At 44.2% G+C, this 20,507-nt stretch overlaps 1 protein-coding gene across 2 annotated transcripts in view; it reads left to right on the plus strand.

The window, feature by feature from the left end:
• Positions 1-20,507, plus strand: part of EPS8L2 (EPS8 like 2) — a 278,628-nt gene that overhangs the window by 235,159 nt on the left and 22,962 nt on the right. For both annotated transcript variants that reach the window (XM_030201298.1, XM_030201299.1), the window contains 2 exons: positions 4,824-4,935; positions 15,440-15,571. In XM_030201298.1, the coding sequence (XP_030057158.1) occupies positions 4,824-4,935; positions 15,440-15,571 (244 nt within the window). The remainder of the gene's footprint in view (positions 1-4,823; positions 4,936-15,439; positions 15,572-20,507) is intronic.

Genomic DNA, 20,507 nt, shown 5'->3' on the forward strand with positions numbered 1-20,507 from the left:
GTTGGAAGGAAAGTGCATTTCTATAGAATAGGCAGTCAGAACTTTTGGATGACACAAAAGCACCAGCGCTAAGGTCCAATTTCCAGAGTGCAGAGATACCAAGGGTGTCCCATCCCAAATGTGAAAAGTACCACCCCAGTTAGGGAGATTCAAGGTTAGCAAGAGAAAGTTGAGCTACTACTGAGAATGCTATGAGCTAAATTAAGTTCAAATTCTAATATTAGGCATATTGAAAAGTAATGCAAAACCTTAAAAAAGTCACTCAGGACCTATAAAGCAAATTGATTGTAACATAAGAATAGCCATATTGAGTCATACCAACAGATTTAAATTTCAGAAACTGACACATTCCACTCACTAAATTAAAAAATGAATAAATATTTGAAACAAAAATGTACAATAAGGTGATACCTTTTTATTTGACTAATTTAATTTTTAAACTAGTTTTTTGGAGTTTACTAACCTGAGGAAGGAGGTTTAGGCCTCTGAAAGCAAGTCAAAAATGTATTTAGTCCAATAAAAAGCTGTCATCTTATTTTAAATTTTTTTGTTTTATTTTTATTTATTAACCTGTAAAGTGGACTAACATGGCTACTTCATTCTACATTAAAAATAATTTTACCTTTGCTATCTGGCATCTAATTTTTCTAATTGTGCAGGTCGCAGTCTCTGGTTACTGCCTTTCTGTCTTTTAACTCTTTCCATATCTCCTGTTCATTTATAATTTTTCTCTCTTCGCATGTCTTCTTCACATCTTCTATTACATCCATCTCAGACACTGATTTTTCTTTTCTGCTTTCTTCCATTTTTCTGCCTCTCTGACCACTCAGACTTATCCATGCTTCATTTTCCCTGTTTTCCATCTTTTTCCCTCACCCAGGGTGTGTGTGTGTGTGTGTGTCTCAACTCCCCCTCAGCCATATCGAATCTGTTTCTCTCTCTCCCACCCCACCATCCAGGATCTTGTGTGTATGTCTCTCTCCCTGCCTGCCATAATCTCCTCTCTGTTTCTCTCCCTCCATCTAACTTTTCCCCCTCCCTGCCATGCAGCATCTCTTCTTTCTCTTCCCCTGCCCCAGGCACCCAGGATCTCCTCTCTCTCTCTCTCTCTCTCTCTCTCTCTCTCTCTCCTACCTCACATCACATACCATACAGATCTCATCTCTGTCTCTCCCCATACAATGCACCTCTGTCTCTCCCACACCTTCCAGCATTGCTCCTCCCTCTCTCTCTTCACTCTACACCTCAGCCTCTCTTCTTCCACTGCCTGTTTTTCTTTTCACTATCTAGCTTTGCTCCTCTGTCTCTCCCCCCCCCCAATGTCTAGCTTTTTGCTTCTCTGTTTCTTCTCTCCCCCTAATGTCCAGCTTTGCCCATCTACCTCTTCTCCCCCAAAACATCTAGCCTTGCTTCTCTGTCTGCCCCCCCCAAATATCCAATCCAATATTGTGCCTCTGCTTCTTCCCTCCCCCATCATCCTCTCTGTTTCCTCCCATTTCCTGCCTCCAGCATTATCTTCTCTCTCTTTTTTTCTTCCCCCCTAGCCACAAAAAGAAAAAGAAGCTAGAACTTCCCTTCCATGCTGCCTTGCTGCCAAACCCGCTGCCTCTCTGATTCAGTGGTCATCGGTAAACAAACACTGTGCACAGAGCCATAGAGCTCTGCATGGCATCACTGACAGCTCTTCTGGTCCCACCCTCTATGATGCAACATTCTGTTCGGGCAGGAATCGGCAAGCTGTCAGCGACGTGCAGAGCTCTATGGCCCCGCATACAGTCTGTTTATTAATGGCCACGGAATCGGGGAGCAGAGAGTCTCAGGCAGAAAGGCAGCAGGGAGGGGACGCTCCAGTTAGTACCTTATGCTGTCGCCAGATTGGGAAGTGCTCCAAAAGAGCTTGCATTTGGGCTGGGGAGGCTTAGCCTCCCCAAACCTCTTATACGGGACGCCTATGTCGACTGGTTAATCAAGGCAGCCTCCCAGGAGTCTGCACACACCTCCATGCTATCTGCCATAATATTTTGTATAACTCCTCGGATTTGTGATCAATTACCCCAAATCATATCTTCAACCAGTTTAGACCTTAAAATTTATAGAGGCTCTCATGAACCCTACTCAGGGCTGAGCCTTCCTTCCTCGATCGAGAGCAAACATACTGCAACTCTCCACTTAGGTGTTCAGAGTCTTCCAAGTATCTGCTCATCAGATGCTCCGCTTAGTTACATGGCTTCAAGAGTCCATGTAACCACCATTGGCTTGACTTCACTTTTGTATTCCTCAGTGGACATTCTACTCTCAGTGGTCTCAAGCCATGGGATTTCTCTCGACCCATATTCAAGTCACTCCATAGTGACACCACTCTCTGCTGTCATGGATGGTATTCCAGGAACTCACCTGAGGTTTTCCATTTCAGCCCCCCTCCCCCGCATCACAAGGGCCTTACCAAGGATGCCTCCATAGTAGGTTAGGGTGCTCACCTTGATGGTCTCTACACACAGGGTTCTTGGTCCCTATGGGAATGGCATTATATCAACCTCCTGGAATTGTGAACAGTCTTGAACACCCTCAAAACTTTCCAAGACTACATTCTTGCTCAGATAATACTCGTTCACGCAGACAGCCAGGTTACGATGTATTAACTGAACAAACAAGAAGGAACAGGTTCTTAGTACTTCTGTTGCCAAACAATCCAGATATAGACTTGGGCAGCTTCTTGAAACATCTCTATAAGAGCTGTTTACCTAGCCAGCAAACAGAATGCTGTGGCAAACAAATTGAGCAGAGTCATTCAGCCTCACAAATGGTCTCTCAGCATCTCTGTGGTTCGTTGAATATTCCAGCAGCAGTGGGGGACCCCAGCGATAGATCTCTTCACTTCTCCTCAGAACAACAAGCTTGTCCGCTTTTGTTCCAGGATATATGCTCCCAACCATACAGCCCCAGATGCCTTCTAGCTCCATTGGAGAACGAACCTTCTATATGACTTTCTCGCACTACCTCTCATTGGGAAAACACTTCTCAAACTATTGAGACCAAGGGACCATGGTTCTAATTACTCCCTACTGGCCACATCAAATCTGGCTGTCTGTTATCATGCAAAGAACCATTGAGGTTAGATCCTTTTCCAACCCTAATAACCCTCACTGTCTAACCCTGATGGATTGGTTCGTGACAATGTAGATTTATGCTTCTTAAACCTTCCTGACAGAGTCTATAGGATACTCCTAGCCTCTAGGAAGCCACCTACACAGAAATGTTACTGTTTCCAGTGGAAAAGATTTTCCTTCTGGTGTGCAGCCACATCACTCAACCCTGCTAGTAGTTCTCTGCCTACCCTTATGGCGTGCCTCCTCCATCTTTTGGATTCTGGCCTCAAAACTAAGTCAGAGTACAGTTGAGTACCATTAGCACGTTTCACTTCAAAATTGATAATAAAACCAGTTTCTGTTCATCCTTTGATAGTAAGATTCATGAAAAAGGTTTGTTTCATACCAAACCTCCTATCAAACAACCTTCTGTGGTTTGGGATCTCAATGTAATCCTCACACCTCTCATGAAACCTCCTTTTGAACCACTTCATTCCTGTTCTTTGAAGTTCCTCACATATAAGGTAGTGTTCTTAATAGCTCTTACTTCTTCCAGAAGAGTAAGCTAATTTCAAGCCCTTGTGGCAGACCCACCTTACACCAGTTCTACCACGAGAGGGTTGTACTCTGAACCCACCCCAAATTCCTCCCTAAAATGGTATTGGAGTTCCACCTCAATCAGTTCATTGTACTTCTTGTCTTCTTAAGCTGTTTTCTCACCTTGGAGAAGCAGCACCGCATACCTTAGCCTGCAAACGTGCTCTAGCATATTATCTGGTGTGTACAAAACCTCATAGGAAGTCTTCCCAGCTTTTTGTATTCTTCAACCCTAACAGAGTAGGGATACCTATCACCAAATGTACTATCTCTACTTGGCTGGCTAGCTGACTGTGAGGCATATTTTGAAAGCACTTAGACTTACAAAGTTGCATAGTAACCTATGGAACTTTGTAATTTTAATGCTTTGAAAATGAGCCCCCCTGTATCTCCTACACATATACTCTGACTGGACTGATCCTTCATGGTCATGTTACCACTCACAGTGTAAGAACTATGGCAGCCTCAGTAGCCCATTTCCACTCTGCTTCCATTGAAGAAATTTGCAAGGTGGCAATGTGGTCTTCTATTCCACACCTTCTCTACTTACTACTGTCTGGAGCTGTATTCTAGGCAGGCAAGCCAGTTTGGGCAAGCAGTTCTGCAGGAATCCTTTTTACTACTTAAAAGTCAACTCCACCCACCAGCTATTTTGTTTCCACCATGCTCACTATGTGACCAAAATAATTTAAGTTGTAAGCCTGGTAGCTAGTGAGTCCCATGTGAGAATATTATGCCTGCTTGTCCTTGGAGAAAGCTAAGTTACTTACCTGCAGCAGGTGTTTTCTGAGGACAGCAGGCATATATTGTCTCATCCCTCTGACCTCCCTTTGGAATTGTCTTCTTAGCTTTAGTACTGTACTGCTGGTCCCGTACTTGTGTTGAGCAGGAAAGCACCCGCCTATGCGCAGTGGGGGCACTATTAACATTTTAAAGCAACAGTGCACTGTGGCAGTGTCCACACCGGACACGTGTGAGAATATATGTCTGCTGTCCTCGGAGAACACCTGCTACAGGTAAGTAACTTAGCTTTACAAATCTTTTTCTTGTTTGTTTGGAAGGTTTTTTTTTTGCACCGAGAGAGGCACTATTAATGGGGAGAATGTCATTGTCTTGATCTGTGTATACTCTTTCTTTAAGGAACTATGAGGCACAAGCAACGGGACAGCCCAAGAAATATGCCAAAATCAGATATGATTTCACTGCCCGAAATGCCAATGAACTCTCAGTGCTAAGAGACGAGGTCCTGGAGGTAAAGACATACCCTATTTTCTTACACTGTGTTCTCACCCAGGGCTCTGAGGACAAACTTAGATGGTACTAGTGGGCTATAAAACAAAAATGGTGCTGGTCAAGATCTCCAGAAGTAATCCAACCCATCCTTCTGGCAAGATCTACTCTACCAATATCATCCCAGACCTCATACTTTTTCTCTGCAAGAGCTTTTCTGTTCTCTATCCCAGGGTAACTAAAGAAAGTTAATTTCTCTGCTTTCAAAGACTTAGGGATCCTCACCCTCCAGACTCTGCTTCACAAAATCTCTTCTTGACTCCCAAGAAGCACTACAGTAAAAGTCTCCCTCTCTCCTAGTGGAAAGAAGAGGCTGAGAACAGAGCCTCCTTGGCTGCCTCCCACTGTTCCTTGGAATGACAACATCCTCCCCATGCCTGAAAAGTTCTCTTTTAAACACACATTTACAAACATATTGATTGCTACAACAGAAAATATTTTTTCTTACCTGTCCTGGTATCAAATTGAGCTACAGGGTCTTCTTCCATCATCTACTTTGTATGTTACTATGTATGTGTATTTCCTATCCCTATCATAGGAAAAACTCTACTGAAACTCAGTCTTCTGCATTCTATTAATGAATTTGCATTTGATTGCAAATTACTAGTAGGAATTCATCTGTTACAATGTGTTGTCTCATATATTGAGAAAACTTAAGTAATGATAGTAATATATAGCACTATAGCCAGATAACAAGTTTCTTGATTTGACCCTATTGGTTTATTTAGTACTAGTAATGAAGGCCCATTTCAAATCGCAATGAAACGGGTGCCAGCAAGGCTCCCCTCCGTCCCTTTGTGTCTCCGGCCCCCCTGCACACTCCGTGCGAATGTGCTGTGACCCTGGCCCTTTTGGCACGCCCCCCCCAGCGTCCGTGACCGTTCACTTCCCCTTGATGTGTGTGTTGCCACTGCACCCCCTTCCACCCCCACCAATGTCGTCGCTGCCGGCGCTACCCCCTCTCCGAAGGCCCCCCCACCCCACTGACCTGCCAAAACAGAAGATTTCAGCGTCATGTGAATGCCCCTGCAGTAGGAACCGATAGAGTAACGTGTGCTCCGCCCTCGACGTCATCGCGTTTTGACGCGAGGGCGGAGCAAAGCTACAGTGCAGTACAACGTTGGAGCTGATAATGTGCTCCGCCGTCATTACGTTTGACGCGAGGGCGGGGCCCACAGACTGTGATTTTGTGTGGCTTCAGAGCTTCGAACTTACGAACCTGGCTTCAGTGATGTCAGTGCAAATAGAACGTTGAGGGTGAGTTTTATATATATATAGATTTTTATATCCCACCTTTCGCAAGGCACCAAAGTAGTTTACAATATCACTAAACTAGAAATCTAGAAAAAAAGAAAAGTATTACGTAACTCTGACAGGACAGAATAGTGTGGGCAGTACACATATTAAGTAAAGAGCAAAAACAGAAAAGCAACACTAATATCACAATAGAGAATATAGAACTCCTGTGAAAGCTGGTGAATGAAGTCTTCTTTGTTTCCATATCCAGTCTTAATTGGACAAGTAGTAGCAATGTCTCTGACCAAAAAGAAATCACTGTGGCAATTTCCAACTGCTATTTGCTTGCAGGCAAAAGAACACATTTAGTTCCACAACATGTGCATTTGTACCTGGAATGAGCAGAGGTGTAAAGGGGTGCGGAGCAGGGGCATAGCTAGGTGGGGGCAAGGGCCCCACAGATTTAGCCCTGGCCCCCTCTACTTTTGCCCCCCGCCACTTTGGATCCCGCCGACAACCCTCCCCCGCCAAGTACCTTTGCTGGCGGGGGTCCCCAACCCCCGCCAGCCAAAGTCTTCTTCAGCACCAGCCTCCAGTGCCTTCGCTGATCTGTTTCTGTCAGTCCTGACTCCTGACGTCCTGCGTGCACGTCCTGTTTGTAGCCTCGTGCAGGACATGCATGCAGGATGTCAGGACTGACAGAAACAGAACAGCAAAGGCACCGGAGACCGGTGCTGAAGAAGACTTCGGCTGGTGGGGGTTGGGGACCCTCGCCAGCAAAGGTACCTGGCGGTGGTGGGAGGGGGGTTCGAAATTAGCGGGGGCAGCGGCAGGGGGAGTTGAAAGTGGCGGGGGGGGGGTTGGCAGCTGGGCGAGGTGGGCTAAACTTCCCCCCCCCACCTCAGGCTCTGGACCCCCCTCCCGCCGAGGTCTGGCTACGTCCCTGTTGCGGAAAGGGTGGGAATTGTACCAATTAACATAGTAGATGACGGCAGATAAAGACCTGTATGGCAGGGGCGTATCTGAACTGCGGCGGTAGGGGGGGCCAGGGCCAGAGTGAGGGGGCACATTATAGCCCCCCCCCACCGCCGCCACCGCCATTGCCGATCCCCCTCCCCCCAGCTGCTGCCATTGCCAATCTCCCCCCTCCGTTGTTGTCGCCTACCTTCGCTGGCGGGGGACCCCAACCCCCGCCAGCCGAGGTCCGCGTCCTCCTGCCGCTGCCGGCTGCCGTTAAAAGAATTCCGTCAGCTGGCGGGGGACCCCCAACCCCCGCCAGCCAAGCCGAGGTCCTTTCATTTCTTCTTCCAGTAAAGCTGGCGCTGAAAGTTTCATCTGAGTCTGACGTTGCTGCACGTTGTACATGCAGACTCAGAAACAGAATGAGCTTCATTCTGTTTCTGAGTCTGACGTCCTGCACGTACAACGTGCAGCGACGTCAGACTCAGAAGAAACTTTCGGCGCCAGCTTTACTGGAAGAAGAAATGAAAGGACCTCGGCTTGGCTGGCGGGGGTTGGGGGTCCCCCGCCAGCTGACGGAATTCTTTTAACGGCAGCCAGCAGCGGCAGGAGGACGCGGACCTCGGCTGGCGGGGGTTGGGGTCCCCCGCCAGCGAAGGTAGGCGACAACAACGGAGGGGGAGGGTTGGCAGCGGTAGGGGGGTCCAGGGCGAAATCTGCGGGGGCCCAGGCCCCTGAGGCCCCACGCAGATACGCCCCTGCTGTATGGTCCTTCCAGTCTGCCCAACAAGATAAACTGATTGTATGTGATAACTTTATATGTATTCCTGTCCTTGATTTGTCCTTGCCATTTTCAGGGCACAGACCGTAGAAGTCTGCCCAGCACTGGCTGTGCTTCCCAACTACCAGTGTTGCCACCCAATCTTCACTAAGCTTCTGTGGATCCATTCCTTCTAAACAGAATTCCTTTGTGTTTTTTCCATGCATTTTTGAATTCTGTTAACCGTTTTCATCTCCACACCCCCCACAGCCTCGCAGGAGAGTATTCCAAGTATCTACCACCCTCTCCCTGCAAAAATACTTCCTGACATTATTCCTGAGTCTGTCCCTCTTCAACCTCAATTCACAATGGTGAAGCTGAATCAAAAATAAGGCGGTGAATTTGAATTAACACACAATCTCACACAGGCAGACATGAATCAATTGTTGAATGCTTTGCTTTGCAGATAAATTGGGTTATAGTAAAAGAGAGAGAGAAAAAAAGGTTTATTTCTCTGAATTCTTATGCCTATTTATATAGCATTTAAGAAGTTTGCAAATTTGAGTTGGTTTTAATTAACAGCTGGATGACACATAATTCTGTATTTCCAAAACTGTGTGTATCGTTTTAATCTGAAAAATGAGACATAAGAATTTGTGGAAACTTTTTCCTTATGCAATTTTCAAAGCATATGTATGTTTTTCACTTTGAAAATTAATGCAAAATTTGTGGGTCTAAAGTACCCACATATTTTGGAACAATGCAGCAGGTTGGAATTATTCTGTAAGACTGCAGAGTAGATATTCAGCTGCCAGCTGGGCCATGTCCGGGTACCAGCTTTGAACATCCTGGTTTATGTGGCTTTCTGTCCGTTAAGCGGTTAAGTGTGATATTTAGCACTTGGTCCTATGTTTATGTTTGTCACTTAGGCAGTTGTGTTTTATGCGATCTGATTTAGCCACTTAGGTGGTTAACTGTTGACTCTGCTCCCAGACCACCCACAAAATAGATGGTTTTCAGTTTAGCAGTCAGTACTGATATTCAGTACCACTAACCGGTTAAGTACCGCTGAATATCGAATAGCCCCGGCCCACACAAGAGACTTAAACAGCCAGGATCCTCTCCTGGCCACTTAAATCATTTTGAATATTGACCAGTGCAATTTTACAATATGTCACCTTGGTTGAGATGCCAAGTACCTGTTTTAAGCCTGTTTTAGAAAGAGACATGTGCATGTATGTCATTATAAAATAGCCCCACTAAAGTAGTCAAAATATAATGAACCCACCACAAACATTAACACCAGCTGATGTAAAATGTGCTCAAAATATGTGACCCTGGCCACACTCTACCCAGAATCCACACCCAAACATACCTACACCCAATTTGAATAAAAGCACACGTGTTCTTGTCATCACAGGTACTTTTACACAGGGATAATTGTATGAGAGGCATTTTGCATGCATATACTAGCATATTGTCACTAGCCAGTTAAATCATTTGTGTGGGACTATCCTCTGATGTTCAGCTGCACTTGGTTAGTGAAAGCTGACTATTTTGTGGACAGGCTGGGGTAGAGTTGGCAGTTATGCAGTTAAGTGCCAACATTCAGCACTTAGCATACTGAGTGGAGTGGAACAGGTGAATTGCTTGTTTACTCTTTCCAAAAATTCTAGGACTAGGGGGCATGCAATGAAGCTACTAAGTAGTGAATTTAAAATAAATTTCTTCACTCAACATATAATTAAACTCTGAAATTCATTGCCAGAGAATGTGGTAAAAGCAGTTAGCTTAGCATGCTTTAAGAAAAGGTTGGATACTTTTCCTAAATGAAAAATCCATAAGCTATTATTAGGATGGACTTGGGAAATATGCTGCTAGTTGCAGGTATGTTCTATTTTGTTCCTTCCTTTTTGTTTCAGAAGCCTAATAACTAGGGATTCCCAAATGTGATGATAATATCTTGCTTTTCCTCAGATAAAGTGAAATTACTCACCTGTGGTAGGTGTTCTCCAAGGACAGCAGGACACATATTCTCACATCTTTGCCCTCCTCCCCTAGGAGTTGTATTCTATCAGCTAATATATTATACTGTCTGGTCTCACATGGTGACGGGCAAGCAGGAACATGTGCTCCCATGCATGATTGACAGTCCCAAAGCTTCTAGAAGTTAGAATGCTGGGGTGTGATACCCAGATATGAGAATGTGTCCTGCTATCCTTGGAGAACATCTGCTACAGGTGAGTAACTTCACTGCATTCTATAAGGTATACATGTAAGTTGGAACCCCACCCATGCTCTGCCCTGTGTATGCCCATAGTGCAAATACACACTATCACATGTATTTATAGAATAGTACTTGGATGCCCAATTGCCATGTACTTAGTCTCAGATGTCAAGCTGCATTGTTAGAATTCAATATCTCAGCTTTCTCTGAGACCAGGCAGGACAATTAGTTCTTACATGCAGGTGACATCATCCATGCAGCCCCAAAACAGACACTACCCAGTATTCTTTTATCTTCTAGAAGATTTTGGCAGGCTGACCACACGTATACCTTCCCACCTGTTCGACTCGCACAGGACCTTCAGTTTTCTCTCATCCACAGAACAGAGATGTGTCCTGTACTGTCTCTAATGTGCAGTTTTTGTGCCTCTCAGTAATCCTTTATGCTGGCGTTCCTTCCGTTTCTTTTAGTAATGCAGACATTTTTTTCTTTTTTTTTTTTTTCTTGTGTTCCCTTTGTTTCCTTAGTGTTTTTGGCACTTTTAAGAGTTCTTGTTTCTGCAGCTCAGTTATTTTTCCAGATATGTCCCAGAAAACTCCCAGTGAGTTTAAGAAGCGTTCAAGGTGTGGTAGGACTATGTCTGTGACTGATCCTTACAACTGGTGCCTACCGTTTCTTGGCCTTGATAAGTCCTCTCACTGTAAGCTCTATTGTCAACTGCTGAAAAGAACACAGAAGAGTAGAGAGGCCCTGTATGAGAAACTTTATGGCATGCTGAAGTCCAATCCATTGACCTTGGCACTGGAGGCATCAGGAGCTGCACTAGACACTGGGGATGCATCAACTTTGAGGAGGTCTTTCCATGTCTCGCCATTGGGCATCAGTAGTGCCTGCTCGGGATGAGCATCATCAGACGTAACATTGAGGTCCTCCACGAGGATTCCTCATCGGCACCAAGGGATCCCAAAGTTGTGCATTGAGCAGAGGCAAAGATGCACTGCTACCAAGCATGGTACCAAGAGCTCTGGGACACCAGCACATCAGGTACCCGAGAAGCATCAGCGCCAAGAGGACCGCTCCCCTTCCATAGAAGCGATGCCGATATGCCAAGACAGGACCGTGCCTCTGATTCAGCTCCCTCATCTTTGCAGGGTGTCTCCATACTGGCACGGCCATGCCATTACCAATGCCTGACCCTGACAAATGGTTCCTGATCATGTTACAGCAGGAGCTGGAGTGTATCCTGGCTTGGCACAATGCTGAGGCAGCAAAGGTGTCCTTGTTAGCCACGATGCTGCCACAGCCCATTTGAAGACCTACTCCCTTCCTGTCAGGAGATCGTTAATGGTGGTGCCCTGTTGAGCCTCAGAGCCAGCACTGATGTGGTGCTTCTGTCCAGCCCATCGAGGGAGGAAGTGATCCCGGAGAGCAAGAGAGGACCTTTACCTTGGTGCTGTCGCCCAGAGCATGGCCATGCGCCCTGTGGTCCATGGCAGGTGCAGACTCAGACATTTCTTGAAGAGTACTTTGCTGAGTCTGATACGGGCAACTCCTGGAGGTATAAGGTGGAGCCAGAGGAACCCTTGGAGGAGGGATCCCTTGGCCTGCCTTCTGAATTCTTTCTGCCCCAGGAAAGGAGAATATATCCCCCAGAGGAGCTCTCCTTTGTCAGCTTTCTAAGGGAGATGGCTGAAGCCATCCCATTTAATTTGGAAATTGAAGACAAGCACTAGGCCAAGATGTTGGACATCCTTGATTATGACCCCCCTCCAAAGGAGGCTGTGACAGTGCCCGTGCACAGCATCCTTAAGACTGCATACATGAGAAATTAGGAGACCCTTCTCACTGTACAGCTTGTACCAAAGAAGGCTCCCAGATTTGAGAAGGAGCAGTTTCCGCATCATTCCATGTTGGTCGAATCCACTCTCAAACGAGCCAGAAGTTCGAGGCCCATGCCTCAGTCCCCCAGGTAGGGATGCTTGTACTCTGGAATCTTTTGGGAGGAAGATGTGTCAGGGTTTGATGCTTATCTCCTGCATCCAGTCCCACGAGCTCAGAGTGTTTACTTGAAGAACTTGGTGCACAGTGTGATGGAGTTTACAGACACACTACCTCCAGAGAAGACCACAGAACTTCATCAGCAGGAGGAGTGTCAAAAACCCATAGCCCAGATAGCTTATGATGCTTTTGATGTGCTGTCCAGGCTTTTTGCTTTAGGTATTGGCATTCGCAGGCTCTCATGGCTTCATTTCTCAGACCTAGAACCAGCGGTTTAAGAAAATGTGGTGGACATCCCTTGCAGTCTTTTGGGGGGACAAGGTGGAAGAAGGCTCTGACCTCATTAAGAAAAGGACAGATACCATCAAGTCCCTGTCTCGGCCCACTCCTTCTGTGGCCTCCAATTCTCAAAGGCTTACAGGCGGTAGTTGGAAGGGTTCTTACTACTCTCAAAGGCATAGGTTCACTTCCTCAACTTGCCCTCCTCATTAGGCCCAGGCTCCATGCTCCCATCATCGGCAGCAGCAAGCCCAGAAGACCCAACCAGCTCCCTAATCTAAGCAGGGGACAAGCTCTTGCCTGGATCCAGCAGAGCATAGCTGACATAAAAGTTCTTGTTCTGGAGGGCCTACCAGTCAGAGGGACAATGAACATTTTCCAAGCAAGGCAGCTCCTTGTAACTTGTGACTGGTGGGTTCTTCATATAGTCCGGCAGGGTTACACCCTCAGTTGGCAACAACTTCCTCCAAATGTCCCACCAAGAGCATCAAGGCTCAGCTCTCAGTATCAGGTAGTGCTCGCAGATGAACTCTCCTCCCTTTAAATACCCAAGTGGTTGAACCTGTTCCACCATAGTAAATATAATAAATGTAGACCAAGACCCAAACGGTCCATCCAGTCTGCCCATCAAGGTGGCCAGAGTTGAATCTGGCACTCTGCTCAGGTTCCACCTCTTCCTGATTAAATACCGGTATATTTTATTTCTGAGGATTTCATCCCATTCTAGACCTAAGGGCCCTGAGCAAATATCTGGTCAAAGAAAAGTTCAGGATTTCCCTGGGCACATTTCATCCCATGATTCAGGCAAATGATTGACTATGCTCTCTGGAACTGAGGATGCCTGTATCCATATCCAGATACATCCCAGTCATAGGAGGTATCTCAGATTTCAATTAAGGAAACACCAGACTAGTATTGCGTTCTGTTATTTGGCCTCGCATCCACTCCCAAAATGTTTACAAAATGTCTTGCTGTAGTCGCAGTGTTGCTTCACAGTCTGGGAGTATATGTGTTTCCCTATCTGGACAATTGGCTGGTGAAGAACATATCAAAGGAAGGTGCTCCAGAATTAATGTGAGGAACTATTTTGCGTGTTGGCGTTTCTGGGGTTTATCAACTACCCAAAGTCCCACCTGCTCCCATTTCAGCACCTGGATGCTATTCAAAAACACTACCCTGGAAGCCCAGACCAGATACACTTCCATGTATTAAAAAAGGAGAAAGGAAGGTCAAATGACAGCCAACATAGTTAAAAAGTGAGGTGAAGGAAGCTATTAGAGCTAAAAGAAAGTCCTTGGAATAGGAGGCAATGCCCTTCTGTGGATTAGGAATTGGTTGTTGGGCAGAAAACAGAGGGTGGGGTTGAATGGCCATTTTTTTCAAATGGAGGAGGGTGAATAGTAGAGTGTCCCAAGGATCTGTACTTGCACCGGTGGTATTTAGCATATTTATAAATGATCTGGAAATCAAAACAACGAGTGAGGTGATTAACCCCCCTGTTTACTAAGCCATGCGGCAATGCTGACACAGCCCATTCAAAGTGAGCTTAGTAAGCAGGGGGTTGAATTTGCAGATGACACAAAACTATTCAACGTTATCAAAACACATGCAGATTGTGAAAAATTGCAGGAAGACTTGGCATCCTAAATGTTAAAACTAAATGCCAACAAAACAAATGTCAAGAATCTTTAACAGCTGTAATTCCATTTGCCAAGGTTGCTCCCTGACTCTGGATTGGTCAGCCAAAATCTTTGGATTTTCCTTTGTTCTCAGAGCAAGTAATCATCTTTAAAAGTATTATTTAGGTTTAAACAACTCAACACAGTTAGCTCTTACTTTTATGAGAATCACTTTATTGGTTCAGAGTCTGAAATAAATCAGACTTTTGGAATGTTCTGTATCTTGGCATCTAAATGAAATTACAGCAAAGACATCAACTTCTGGAGAATACAGCAGTCCAGTTAATTTTCTGGATCAAGTAAATTTGAGTGTGTATCCCCTCTATTAGTGAGGCTTCACTGGTTCCCATTTTATGTTCAAGTTTTATTTAATTCGTCCTGTTTTGTTTTTAAGATTTTGATTTTCCATTTACTATAAATGGTAACTGAATATTACATCTTCAGATGTTAAGTTTTCCTTTATTTAAGAGGGTTCATTTTAAGGAAATTGTTAGAAGGCTCTTATTTCAAGTCGTGCAAATTTAGAATAGTTTACCATTGGTAATAATGCAGACTCTCTCATATATTGTGTTACACAAATGTCTGAAAACCTACTTGTTTCAAAAATATTTGCTTGATAATTATTCTTAATAGGCTTCTATTATAATGCAGTGTATACGTTTGTTTTATTGTGTATATTTGTGAATTTTATTGTACTCCACTTTGGATCATCTTTGGGATTAAGTGGACTATAAATGTTTGAGTTTAGATATATGCACACATATATGCTAGTATTCTAAGCATTTTTACAAATAGGGAATCATTCTATTGCCTCCTTTTAGGTTCCTCAATGCTATGTGGTGAGAGTCTATTCTATAATGATATCTGGGAGCCAGATTTCCATTGGAGAATTGTGCCACAGCCTAAAATCTATGTGCCTGATGACACACCAGCCATAGACCTGATGTAACTACCAGCACCTAAATGTTAGAAGGGCATGCATAATTTACAGTATTCTATAACTAGCACACATAAATGACAGCACCACCCATTCTCCGCCCATGTGTCCATCCCCTTGCATTTATGCACTTGTGTGTTCCCTTACAAAATAGTGCTTAGCTGTTTTGCTTCCACTTACAGGTGTAAGTGTACACTTACCTCTGAACGTGCAGGTATTCTGTATAGTCATACATGCAATTGACACTTAAATGTGGGCAGCACTCCCCTCCGTGGCTAACATTGTTAGCCTCTTGGATCTTTGCTGTCCTATCCTCTGCATTTTTAAGCCTTGCTGGGTACCATGTCACTCTTCATGCTCCTTGTCATTGACTGGTTTACACTTTCGCAGGTGCTGGATGGTAACAAACAGTGGTGGAAACTGCGGTCTCGGAGTGGGCAGGTCGGTGTAGTTCCCTATAACATTCTGGATGTGATAACAGCTGAAGATCTCGCCAGCGAGGTAGAGCTATCTCACAACCAGGTAACAGCATACATCACATACCTAAATGGCAACATAGCGTTCTGTTAGAGGTGATAAAAATTGATTCAGTGGTAGAACTGAGGTCATTGTCATAATAGTGGTTATTTTAGAAGCTCTGTTTTACTTTGGATGTCTGAAAACTGGCATTTAGACATCCATATTCCATGGATGTCCAAATCCCAATTTTATAAAGCCAGGATATGAATGTCTAAAACTGCAGTACCTCCGTATAGCAAGGGAGCATGGTCTGGGTGCGTTTTGGGTATGACCAGGGAGGGGTCAAAATGTGGATGTCCAATTCCAGTTTCAGAAGGGAAAAGGACATACATGTCAAAAAAAATAGACATTGTTATTTGTGCCTGGTACTAAAGTTCTCTGATTGAACAGTTCTCCATTGGATGGAGTAAGAGAAATCACTGTAGATCATTTTTCTGTCCCTGGAGGGCTCACAGTTTAAAAAAAAAAAGAAAAACTAAAGAAAAGAAACAAGGAGCCGCAGGGGGATTTGAACCGGTATCCTCTAATTCTCTGCCGTAGTTCTCAGTCAACTGCTCAAACCACATGGATGCCTGGGTGGCCATTTATAATATGGATGTTTCTGTGCTGCCACAAAGCCGTCCATGTTCCTTGTTTTGTTTGTCCCATTTACAGTTTGGATATTTCAGTTTGTAAATTGAATATTTATGCTGGACATGGCCAGCACTTAGATACCCATTTGTCATGTATTTTAGAACAGTCTATATGTCAGCAGATCCTGTTCTAAGATACATAAGAAATGGACATCTATATGTAATATACAGACTTGGATCGCCAAATTCTGAGCTGGATCTCCTTTCTAAAATGCTGCTCAGCATCTGCTGGTGTGACACTACAAAACCTTATGTCTCACATCATCGAGAAAACAATTTATGATGTCTTGACACCTGAGGCATGTTGAAGCAGTTATGAAAAAATATTTCATCTCGTGTATCCAAATGCCCCTCCAGTTCTAGAAGTGGCTATAGAAAATACTGTTGGGTTATGCCTGGAGTTCTGAGGGGAGCTGCTGAATCCTACTGTCTCTGGAAGAAAACCATATTTTGTTTTAAATACAGAGTTATTGTAGTGGTATTAGTGTGTGTGTGGGGGATGGGGGGTTATTTCCTGGAAGAACACATCCAGGTGTTTATATTCTATTTGTGCTGTACAGTGTTAGACTGTGGGCTGGGAGTTACAGCAGTCTTTCAGAGGTACAAGTAGATATTCCATCAGCAAGCAGGATTGGGTCAGGCACACACAAGTGATGTCATTCGATGGCACCAGGATGAAACAGCTTTCCCAGAGCTCAGAACTAACTTTAAAGCTCTGTTTGGTAAACCCTTCCCTCACACAGCAGTCTTGATTTTGTTTTTTCCGCTGTGCAAAACAGATGCATAACCATCTTGATTGTTGAATGAAACTGCTATCAAAAATTCAAAATAAGCGCTTAATTTCTAATCCCCAAGATCAAGAGTGTTATAAATAATGAGGCATTTCTGTTCACATTTGCATTCCGATATGTTTGTCATCTTTCCTTATCTTATTTTGTATTTTTCAATAAAAAAATATATATATATATTGCAGTTGAAACTGGAACTCTGACCCTGCACTTAGTCTGATAGGAAGATCCAGAACTTTGACACACATTCCAGATGTCAACAGTGCAGACTGAATGTAAACAGAAGAATGTCTCTGTGAGTTCAGAGAAACATATAACATGACAGCAAAATGGGCAAATGCAAAGAGGCATATTTTCAAAGCACTTTGGGAGGCTAAGTTCCATAGGTTTCTATGGAACTTTGGGAGGCTAAGTGCTTTGAAAATGAGCCTGAAAGTGATCCACATTGGGAAGAACAATCCAAATCTTAGATACCTGATGCTAGGGTCCACCTAGAGGGGGGGTGTCAGGCATCCAAGAAAAAGATCTAGATGTTGTCGTACACAATACACTAAAATCTTCTTCCCAGTGTGTGGCGGCGGCCAAAAAAGCAAACAGTATGTACATAAGTACGTAAGTATTGCCATACTGGGAAAGACCAAAGGTCCATCGAGCCCAGCATCCTGTTTCCAACAGTGGCCAGGAATTATTAGGAAAGGGATGGTAAGTAAGACTGAGAATACTATGATGCCTCTGTATTGCTCCATAGTGCGACCTCACCTTGAGTATTGCATTCAGTTCTGGTTGCCGTATCTCAAAAAAGATATAGCAGAATTAGAAAAGGTTCAAAGAAGAGTGACCAAAATGATAAAGCAGATGGAACTCCTCTCATATGAGAGAGGCTAAAGAGGTTAGGGTTCTTCAGCGTACAAAAAATTCAGCTGAGGGGAGATATTATTAAGGTCTGTAAAATCCTGAGTGGTGTAGTCGAATAAAAGTAAATTGATTTTTTTAGTCTTTCAAAAAGTTCAAAGACAAGGGGACACTCAAATTTACGTGGTAATGCTTTTAAAACAAATAGGAGGAGATTTTTTTTCACTCATTGAATAGATAAGCTCTGGAACTCTTTGTCAGAGGATGTAGTAATAGCAGTTAGCATATCTGGGTTTAAAAAATTTTTGGACAAGTTCCTGGAGGAAAAGTCCATAGTCTGCTATTGAGACAGATATGGAGAAGCCACTGCTTGCATTGGGATTAGTAGCATGGAATGTTTGGATTTCTGCCAGGCACTTGTGGTCTGGATTGGCTACTGTTGGAAACAGGATACTGGACTAGATGGACAATTGGTCTGACCTAGTATAGCTATTCTTATGTTCTTAAGATCCTTTCTGCATCATCTCTCCTGCTCTTCCAGACTTGCAACCACGAGTTTTGTAAAGCAGTCTGCCTGGCCAAATGTTCTTACTTAGATCACCAAATTGAGACTACAGCTAATAGCCCTCAATCACTCTTCAATATTTTCCAAATATTTTTCCCCATCCTCCACTTCCTTCCCATCTTATAACCCATTGCTTCTATCCTTGCTTGCCCACGCTTGGCAATCAAAAATACTGTCACTGTGCCAGTCTTTGCTCTCCACTCCCATGGGATTGTCCCGCCGCTTTCTGCCCCAGTCCCTTTACACCCACCTCCTCATCTTTACCTGTCTCCAGCTGGTCTGCGTTTATAGTTCCTACTCTACTTCAGTCAATCACACCATCTAATCACTTAACCCCTTTTCTTCCTCTTGACCCTATACCAGCCAAACAGCTCTCAACAGTTCTTGTGCCTCTCATCCTCTTTCTCATCTGCCTCAACTTCTCCGAAGCCTCAGTCCCTCTGGCCTGGAAGCATGCCCTAGTTACACCACTTCTAAACACACACCTAATCTTGATTCCACAGGATCCACCATGACCATAGTACTGAATCCCTTCTTCTTAATGACAAAATACACTGTTAACTTTACCAACACCAGTCAGTCATTCTAGTCTATCTAGATCTCTCTTCAGCTTTTGATATTGTTTATCACAATCTTTTGCTCCATAGGCTTCACTGTCTGGGTATCTCTGATATTGTTCTCAGGTGGTTCACAAACTATCTCTCCAATCGCACTTTCCAACTCACTCATCAAAGCTGACGTTCTGCCACCTTCTCAGTTCTTTCTGGTGTTTCTCAGGGCTCCACCCTCTCCCCCTCACTTTTCAGTGTCTTCCTTGCAAACCTTCTCACAATTATTCAGGATCAAGGTTGCTCCCCTTTTTGTTATGCTGACGATATTCAAATCTTTTATCCGGTTCCCTCTTCCACCACTTTCATTGCCCCTCTCATTGATGTCTCAGTGGTTATGCAAGCACTTATTGTTCCTCAGTGCCATGAAATGCGAAGCTATTCATTTCCCAATGTCCCTATCATTCTGTCTTTGATAATCACCCTCTCCAAGTCCAAGGATCAGTCAGAATCCTGGGGTTCCTGTTTGACCCTAAGCTTTCATTCAAACCCCAAAACATTGCATTCACTCACTTCAACCTCTGCTTTCACTTTCACTGTGCACTCTCCTTCTCACCCTTGTAATAGCTCACCTGGACTACTGTAACTCGCTTTATGCTTGCCTCCTGCTATCATCCCTTAAATGCCTTCAACTTGTTCAGTCCACAGCTGTCAAGTTACTTCATCATGAGGCATATTTTCAAAGCACTTAGCCTTCCAAAGTTCCATAGAAACCTATGGAACTTTGGGAAGGCTAAGTGCTTTGAAAATATGCCTCCATGTACACCGTTTCGATCATGTTGCCTGTCTCCTCCACTCTGAACACTGGCTCCTATCTCCAAGCACATCCAATTTAAAATTCTCCTTTTTGTTTTCAAAAGCCATCTTTCTACCACCCCCACCTATTTGAACAACCTTCTGATACCCTTTGCTCCCACACACACCCTCCACTCCTCTTCCTTTAATCTTCTTGTGCTGCCTTCAGCACAGGCTCTTTGCCTTGATATTTCCTGTGAGTCAGACTTTAGCTACCTTGGACCTTTCCTCTGGAACTGTCTCCCGGCACAGCTCCGCTCGAAGTCCTCTCTCCCCAAGACTCATCTGTTTACCAAGGCCTTTGCCATACCAACATCCTAAACCAACCCTGTTCTGTCCTCTTTCCTCGTCCTCTCTCCTTCTCTTTCTCTTTGCTCTGTCCTAGTTTCTCACTGGCTGTTCCGCCTCTGATAGTTTGTTATCGCATAGCTGCCCTTAACCAACCACATTGTGGTATATCAAGCCTGATGAAATAAGTAAAAATAAAATATTTATTCAAAGAAATGAAGCAAATTGATGAGGCAAGACTTCCCTTGGCTGAATCCATGCTGACTCTGTCCCATTAAACCATGTTTGTTTCTGTGTCCAGTAATTTTATTCTTTATAATAGTTTCCACTATTTTTCCCAGATCTGAAGTCAGGCTTACCAGTCTGTAATTTCCTGAATTGTCCCTGGAACCCTTTTTTTTTTTTTTTTTT

The sequence above is a fragment of the Microcaecilia unicolor genome, chromosome 4, assembly GCF_901765095.1.
Source record: "Microcaecilia unicolor chromosome 4, aMicUni1.1, whole genome shotgun sequence".
In the NCBI taxonomy this organism is placed as follows: Eukaryota; Metazoa; Chordata; class Amphibia; order Gymnophiona; family Siphonopidae; genus Microcaecilia; species Microcaecilia unicolor.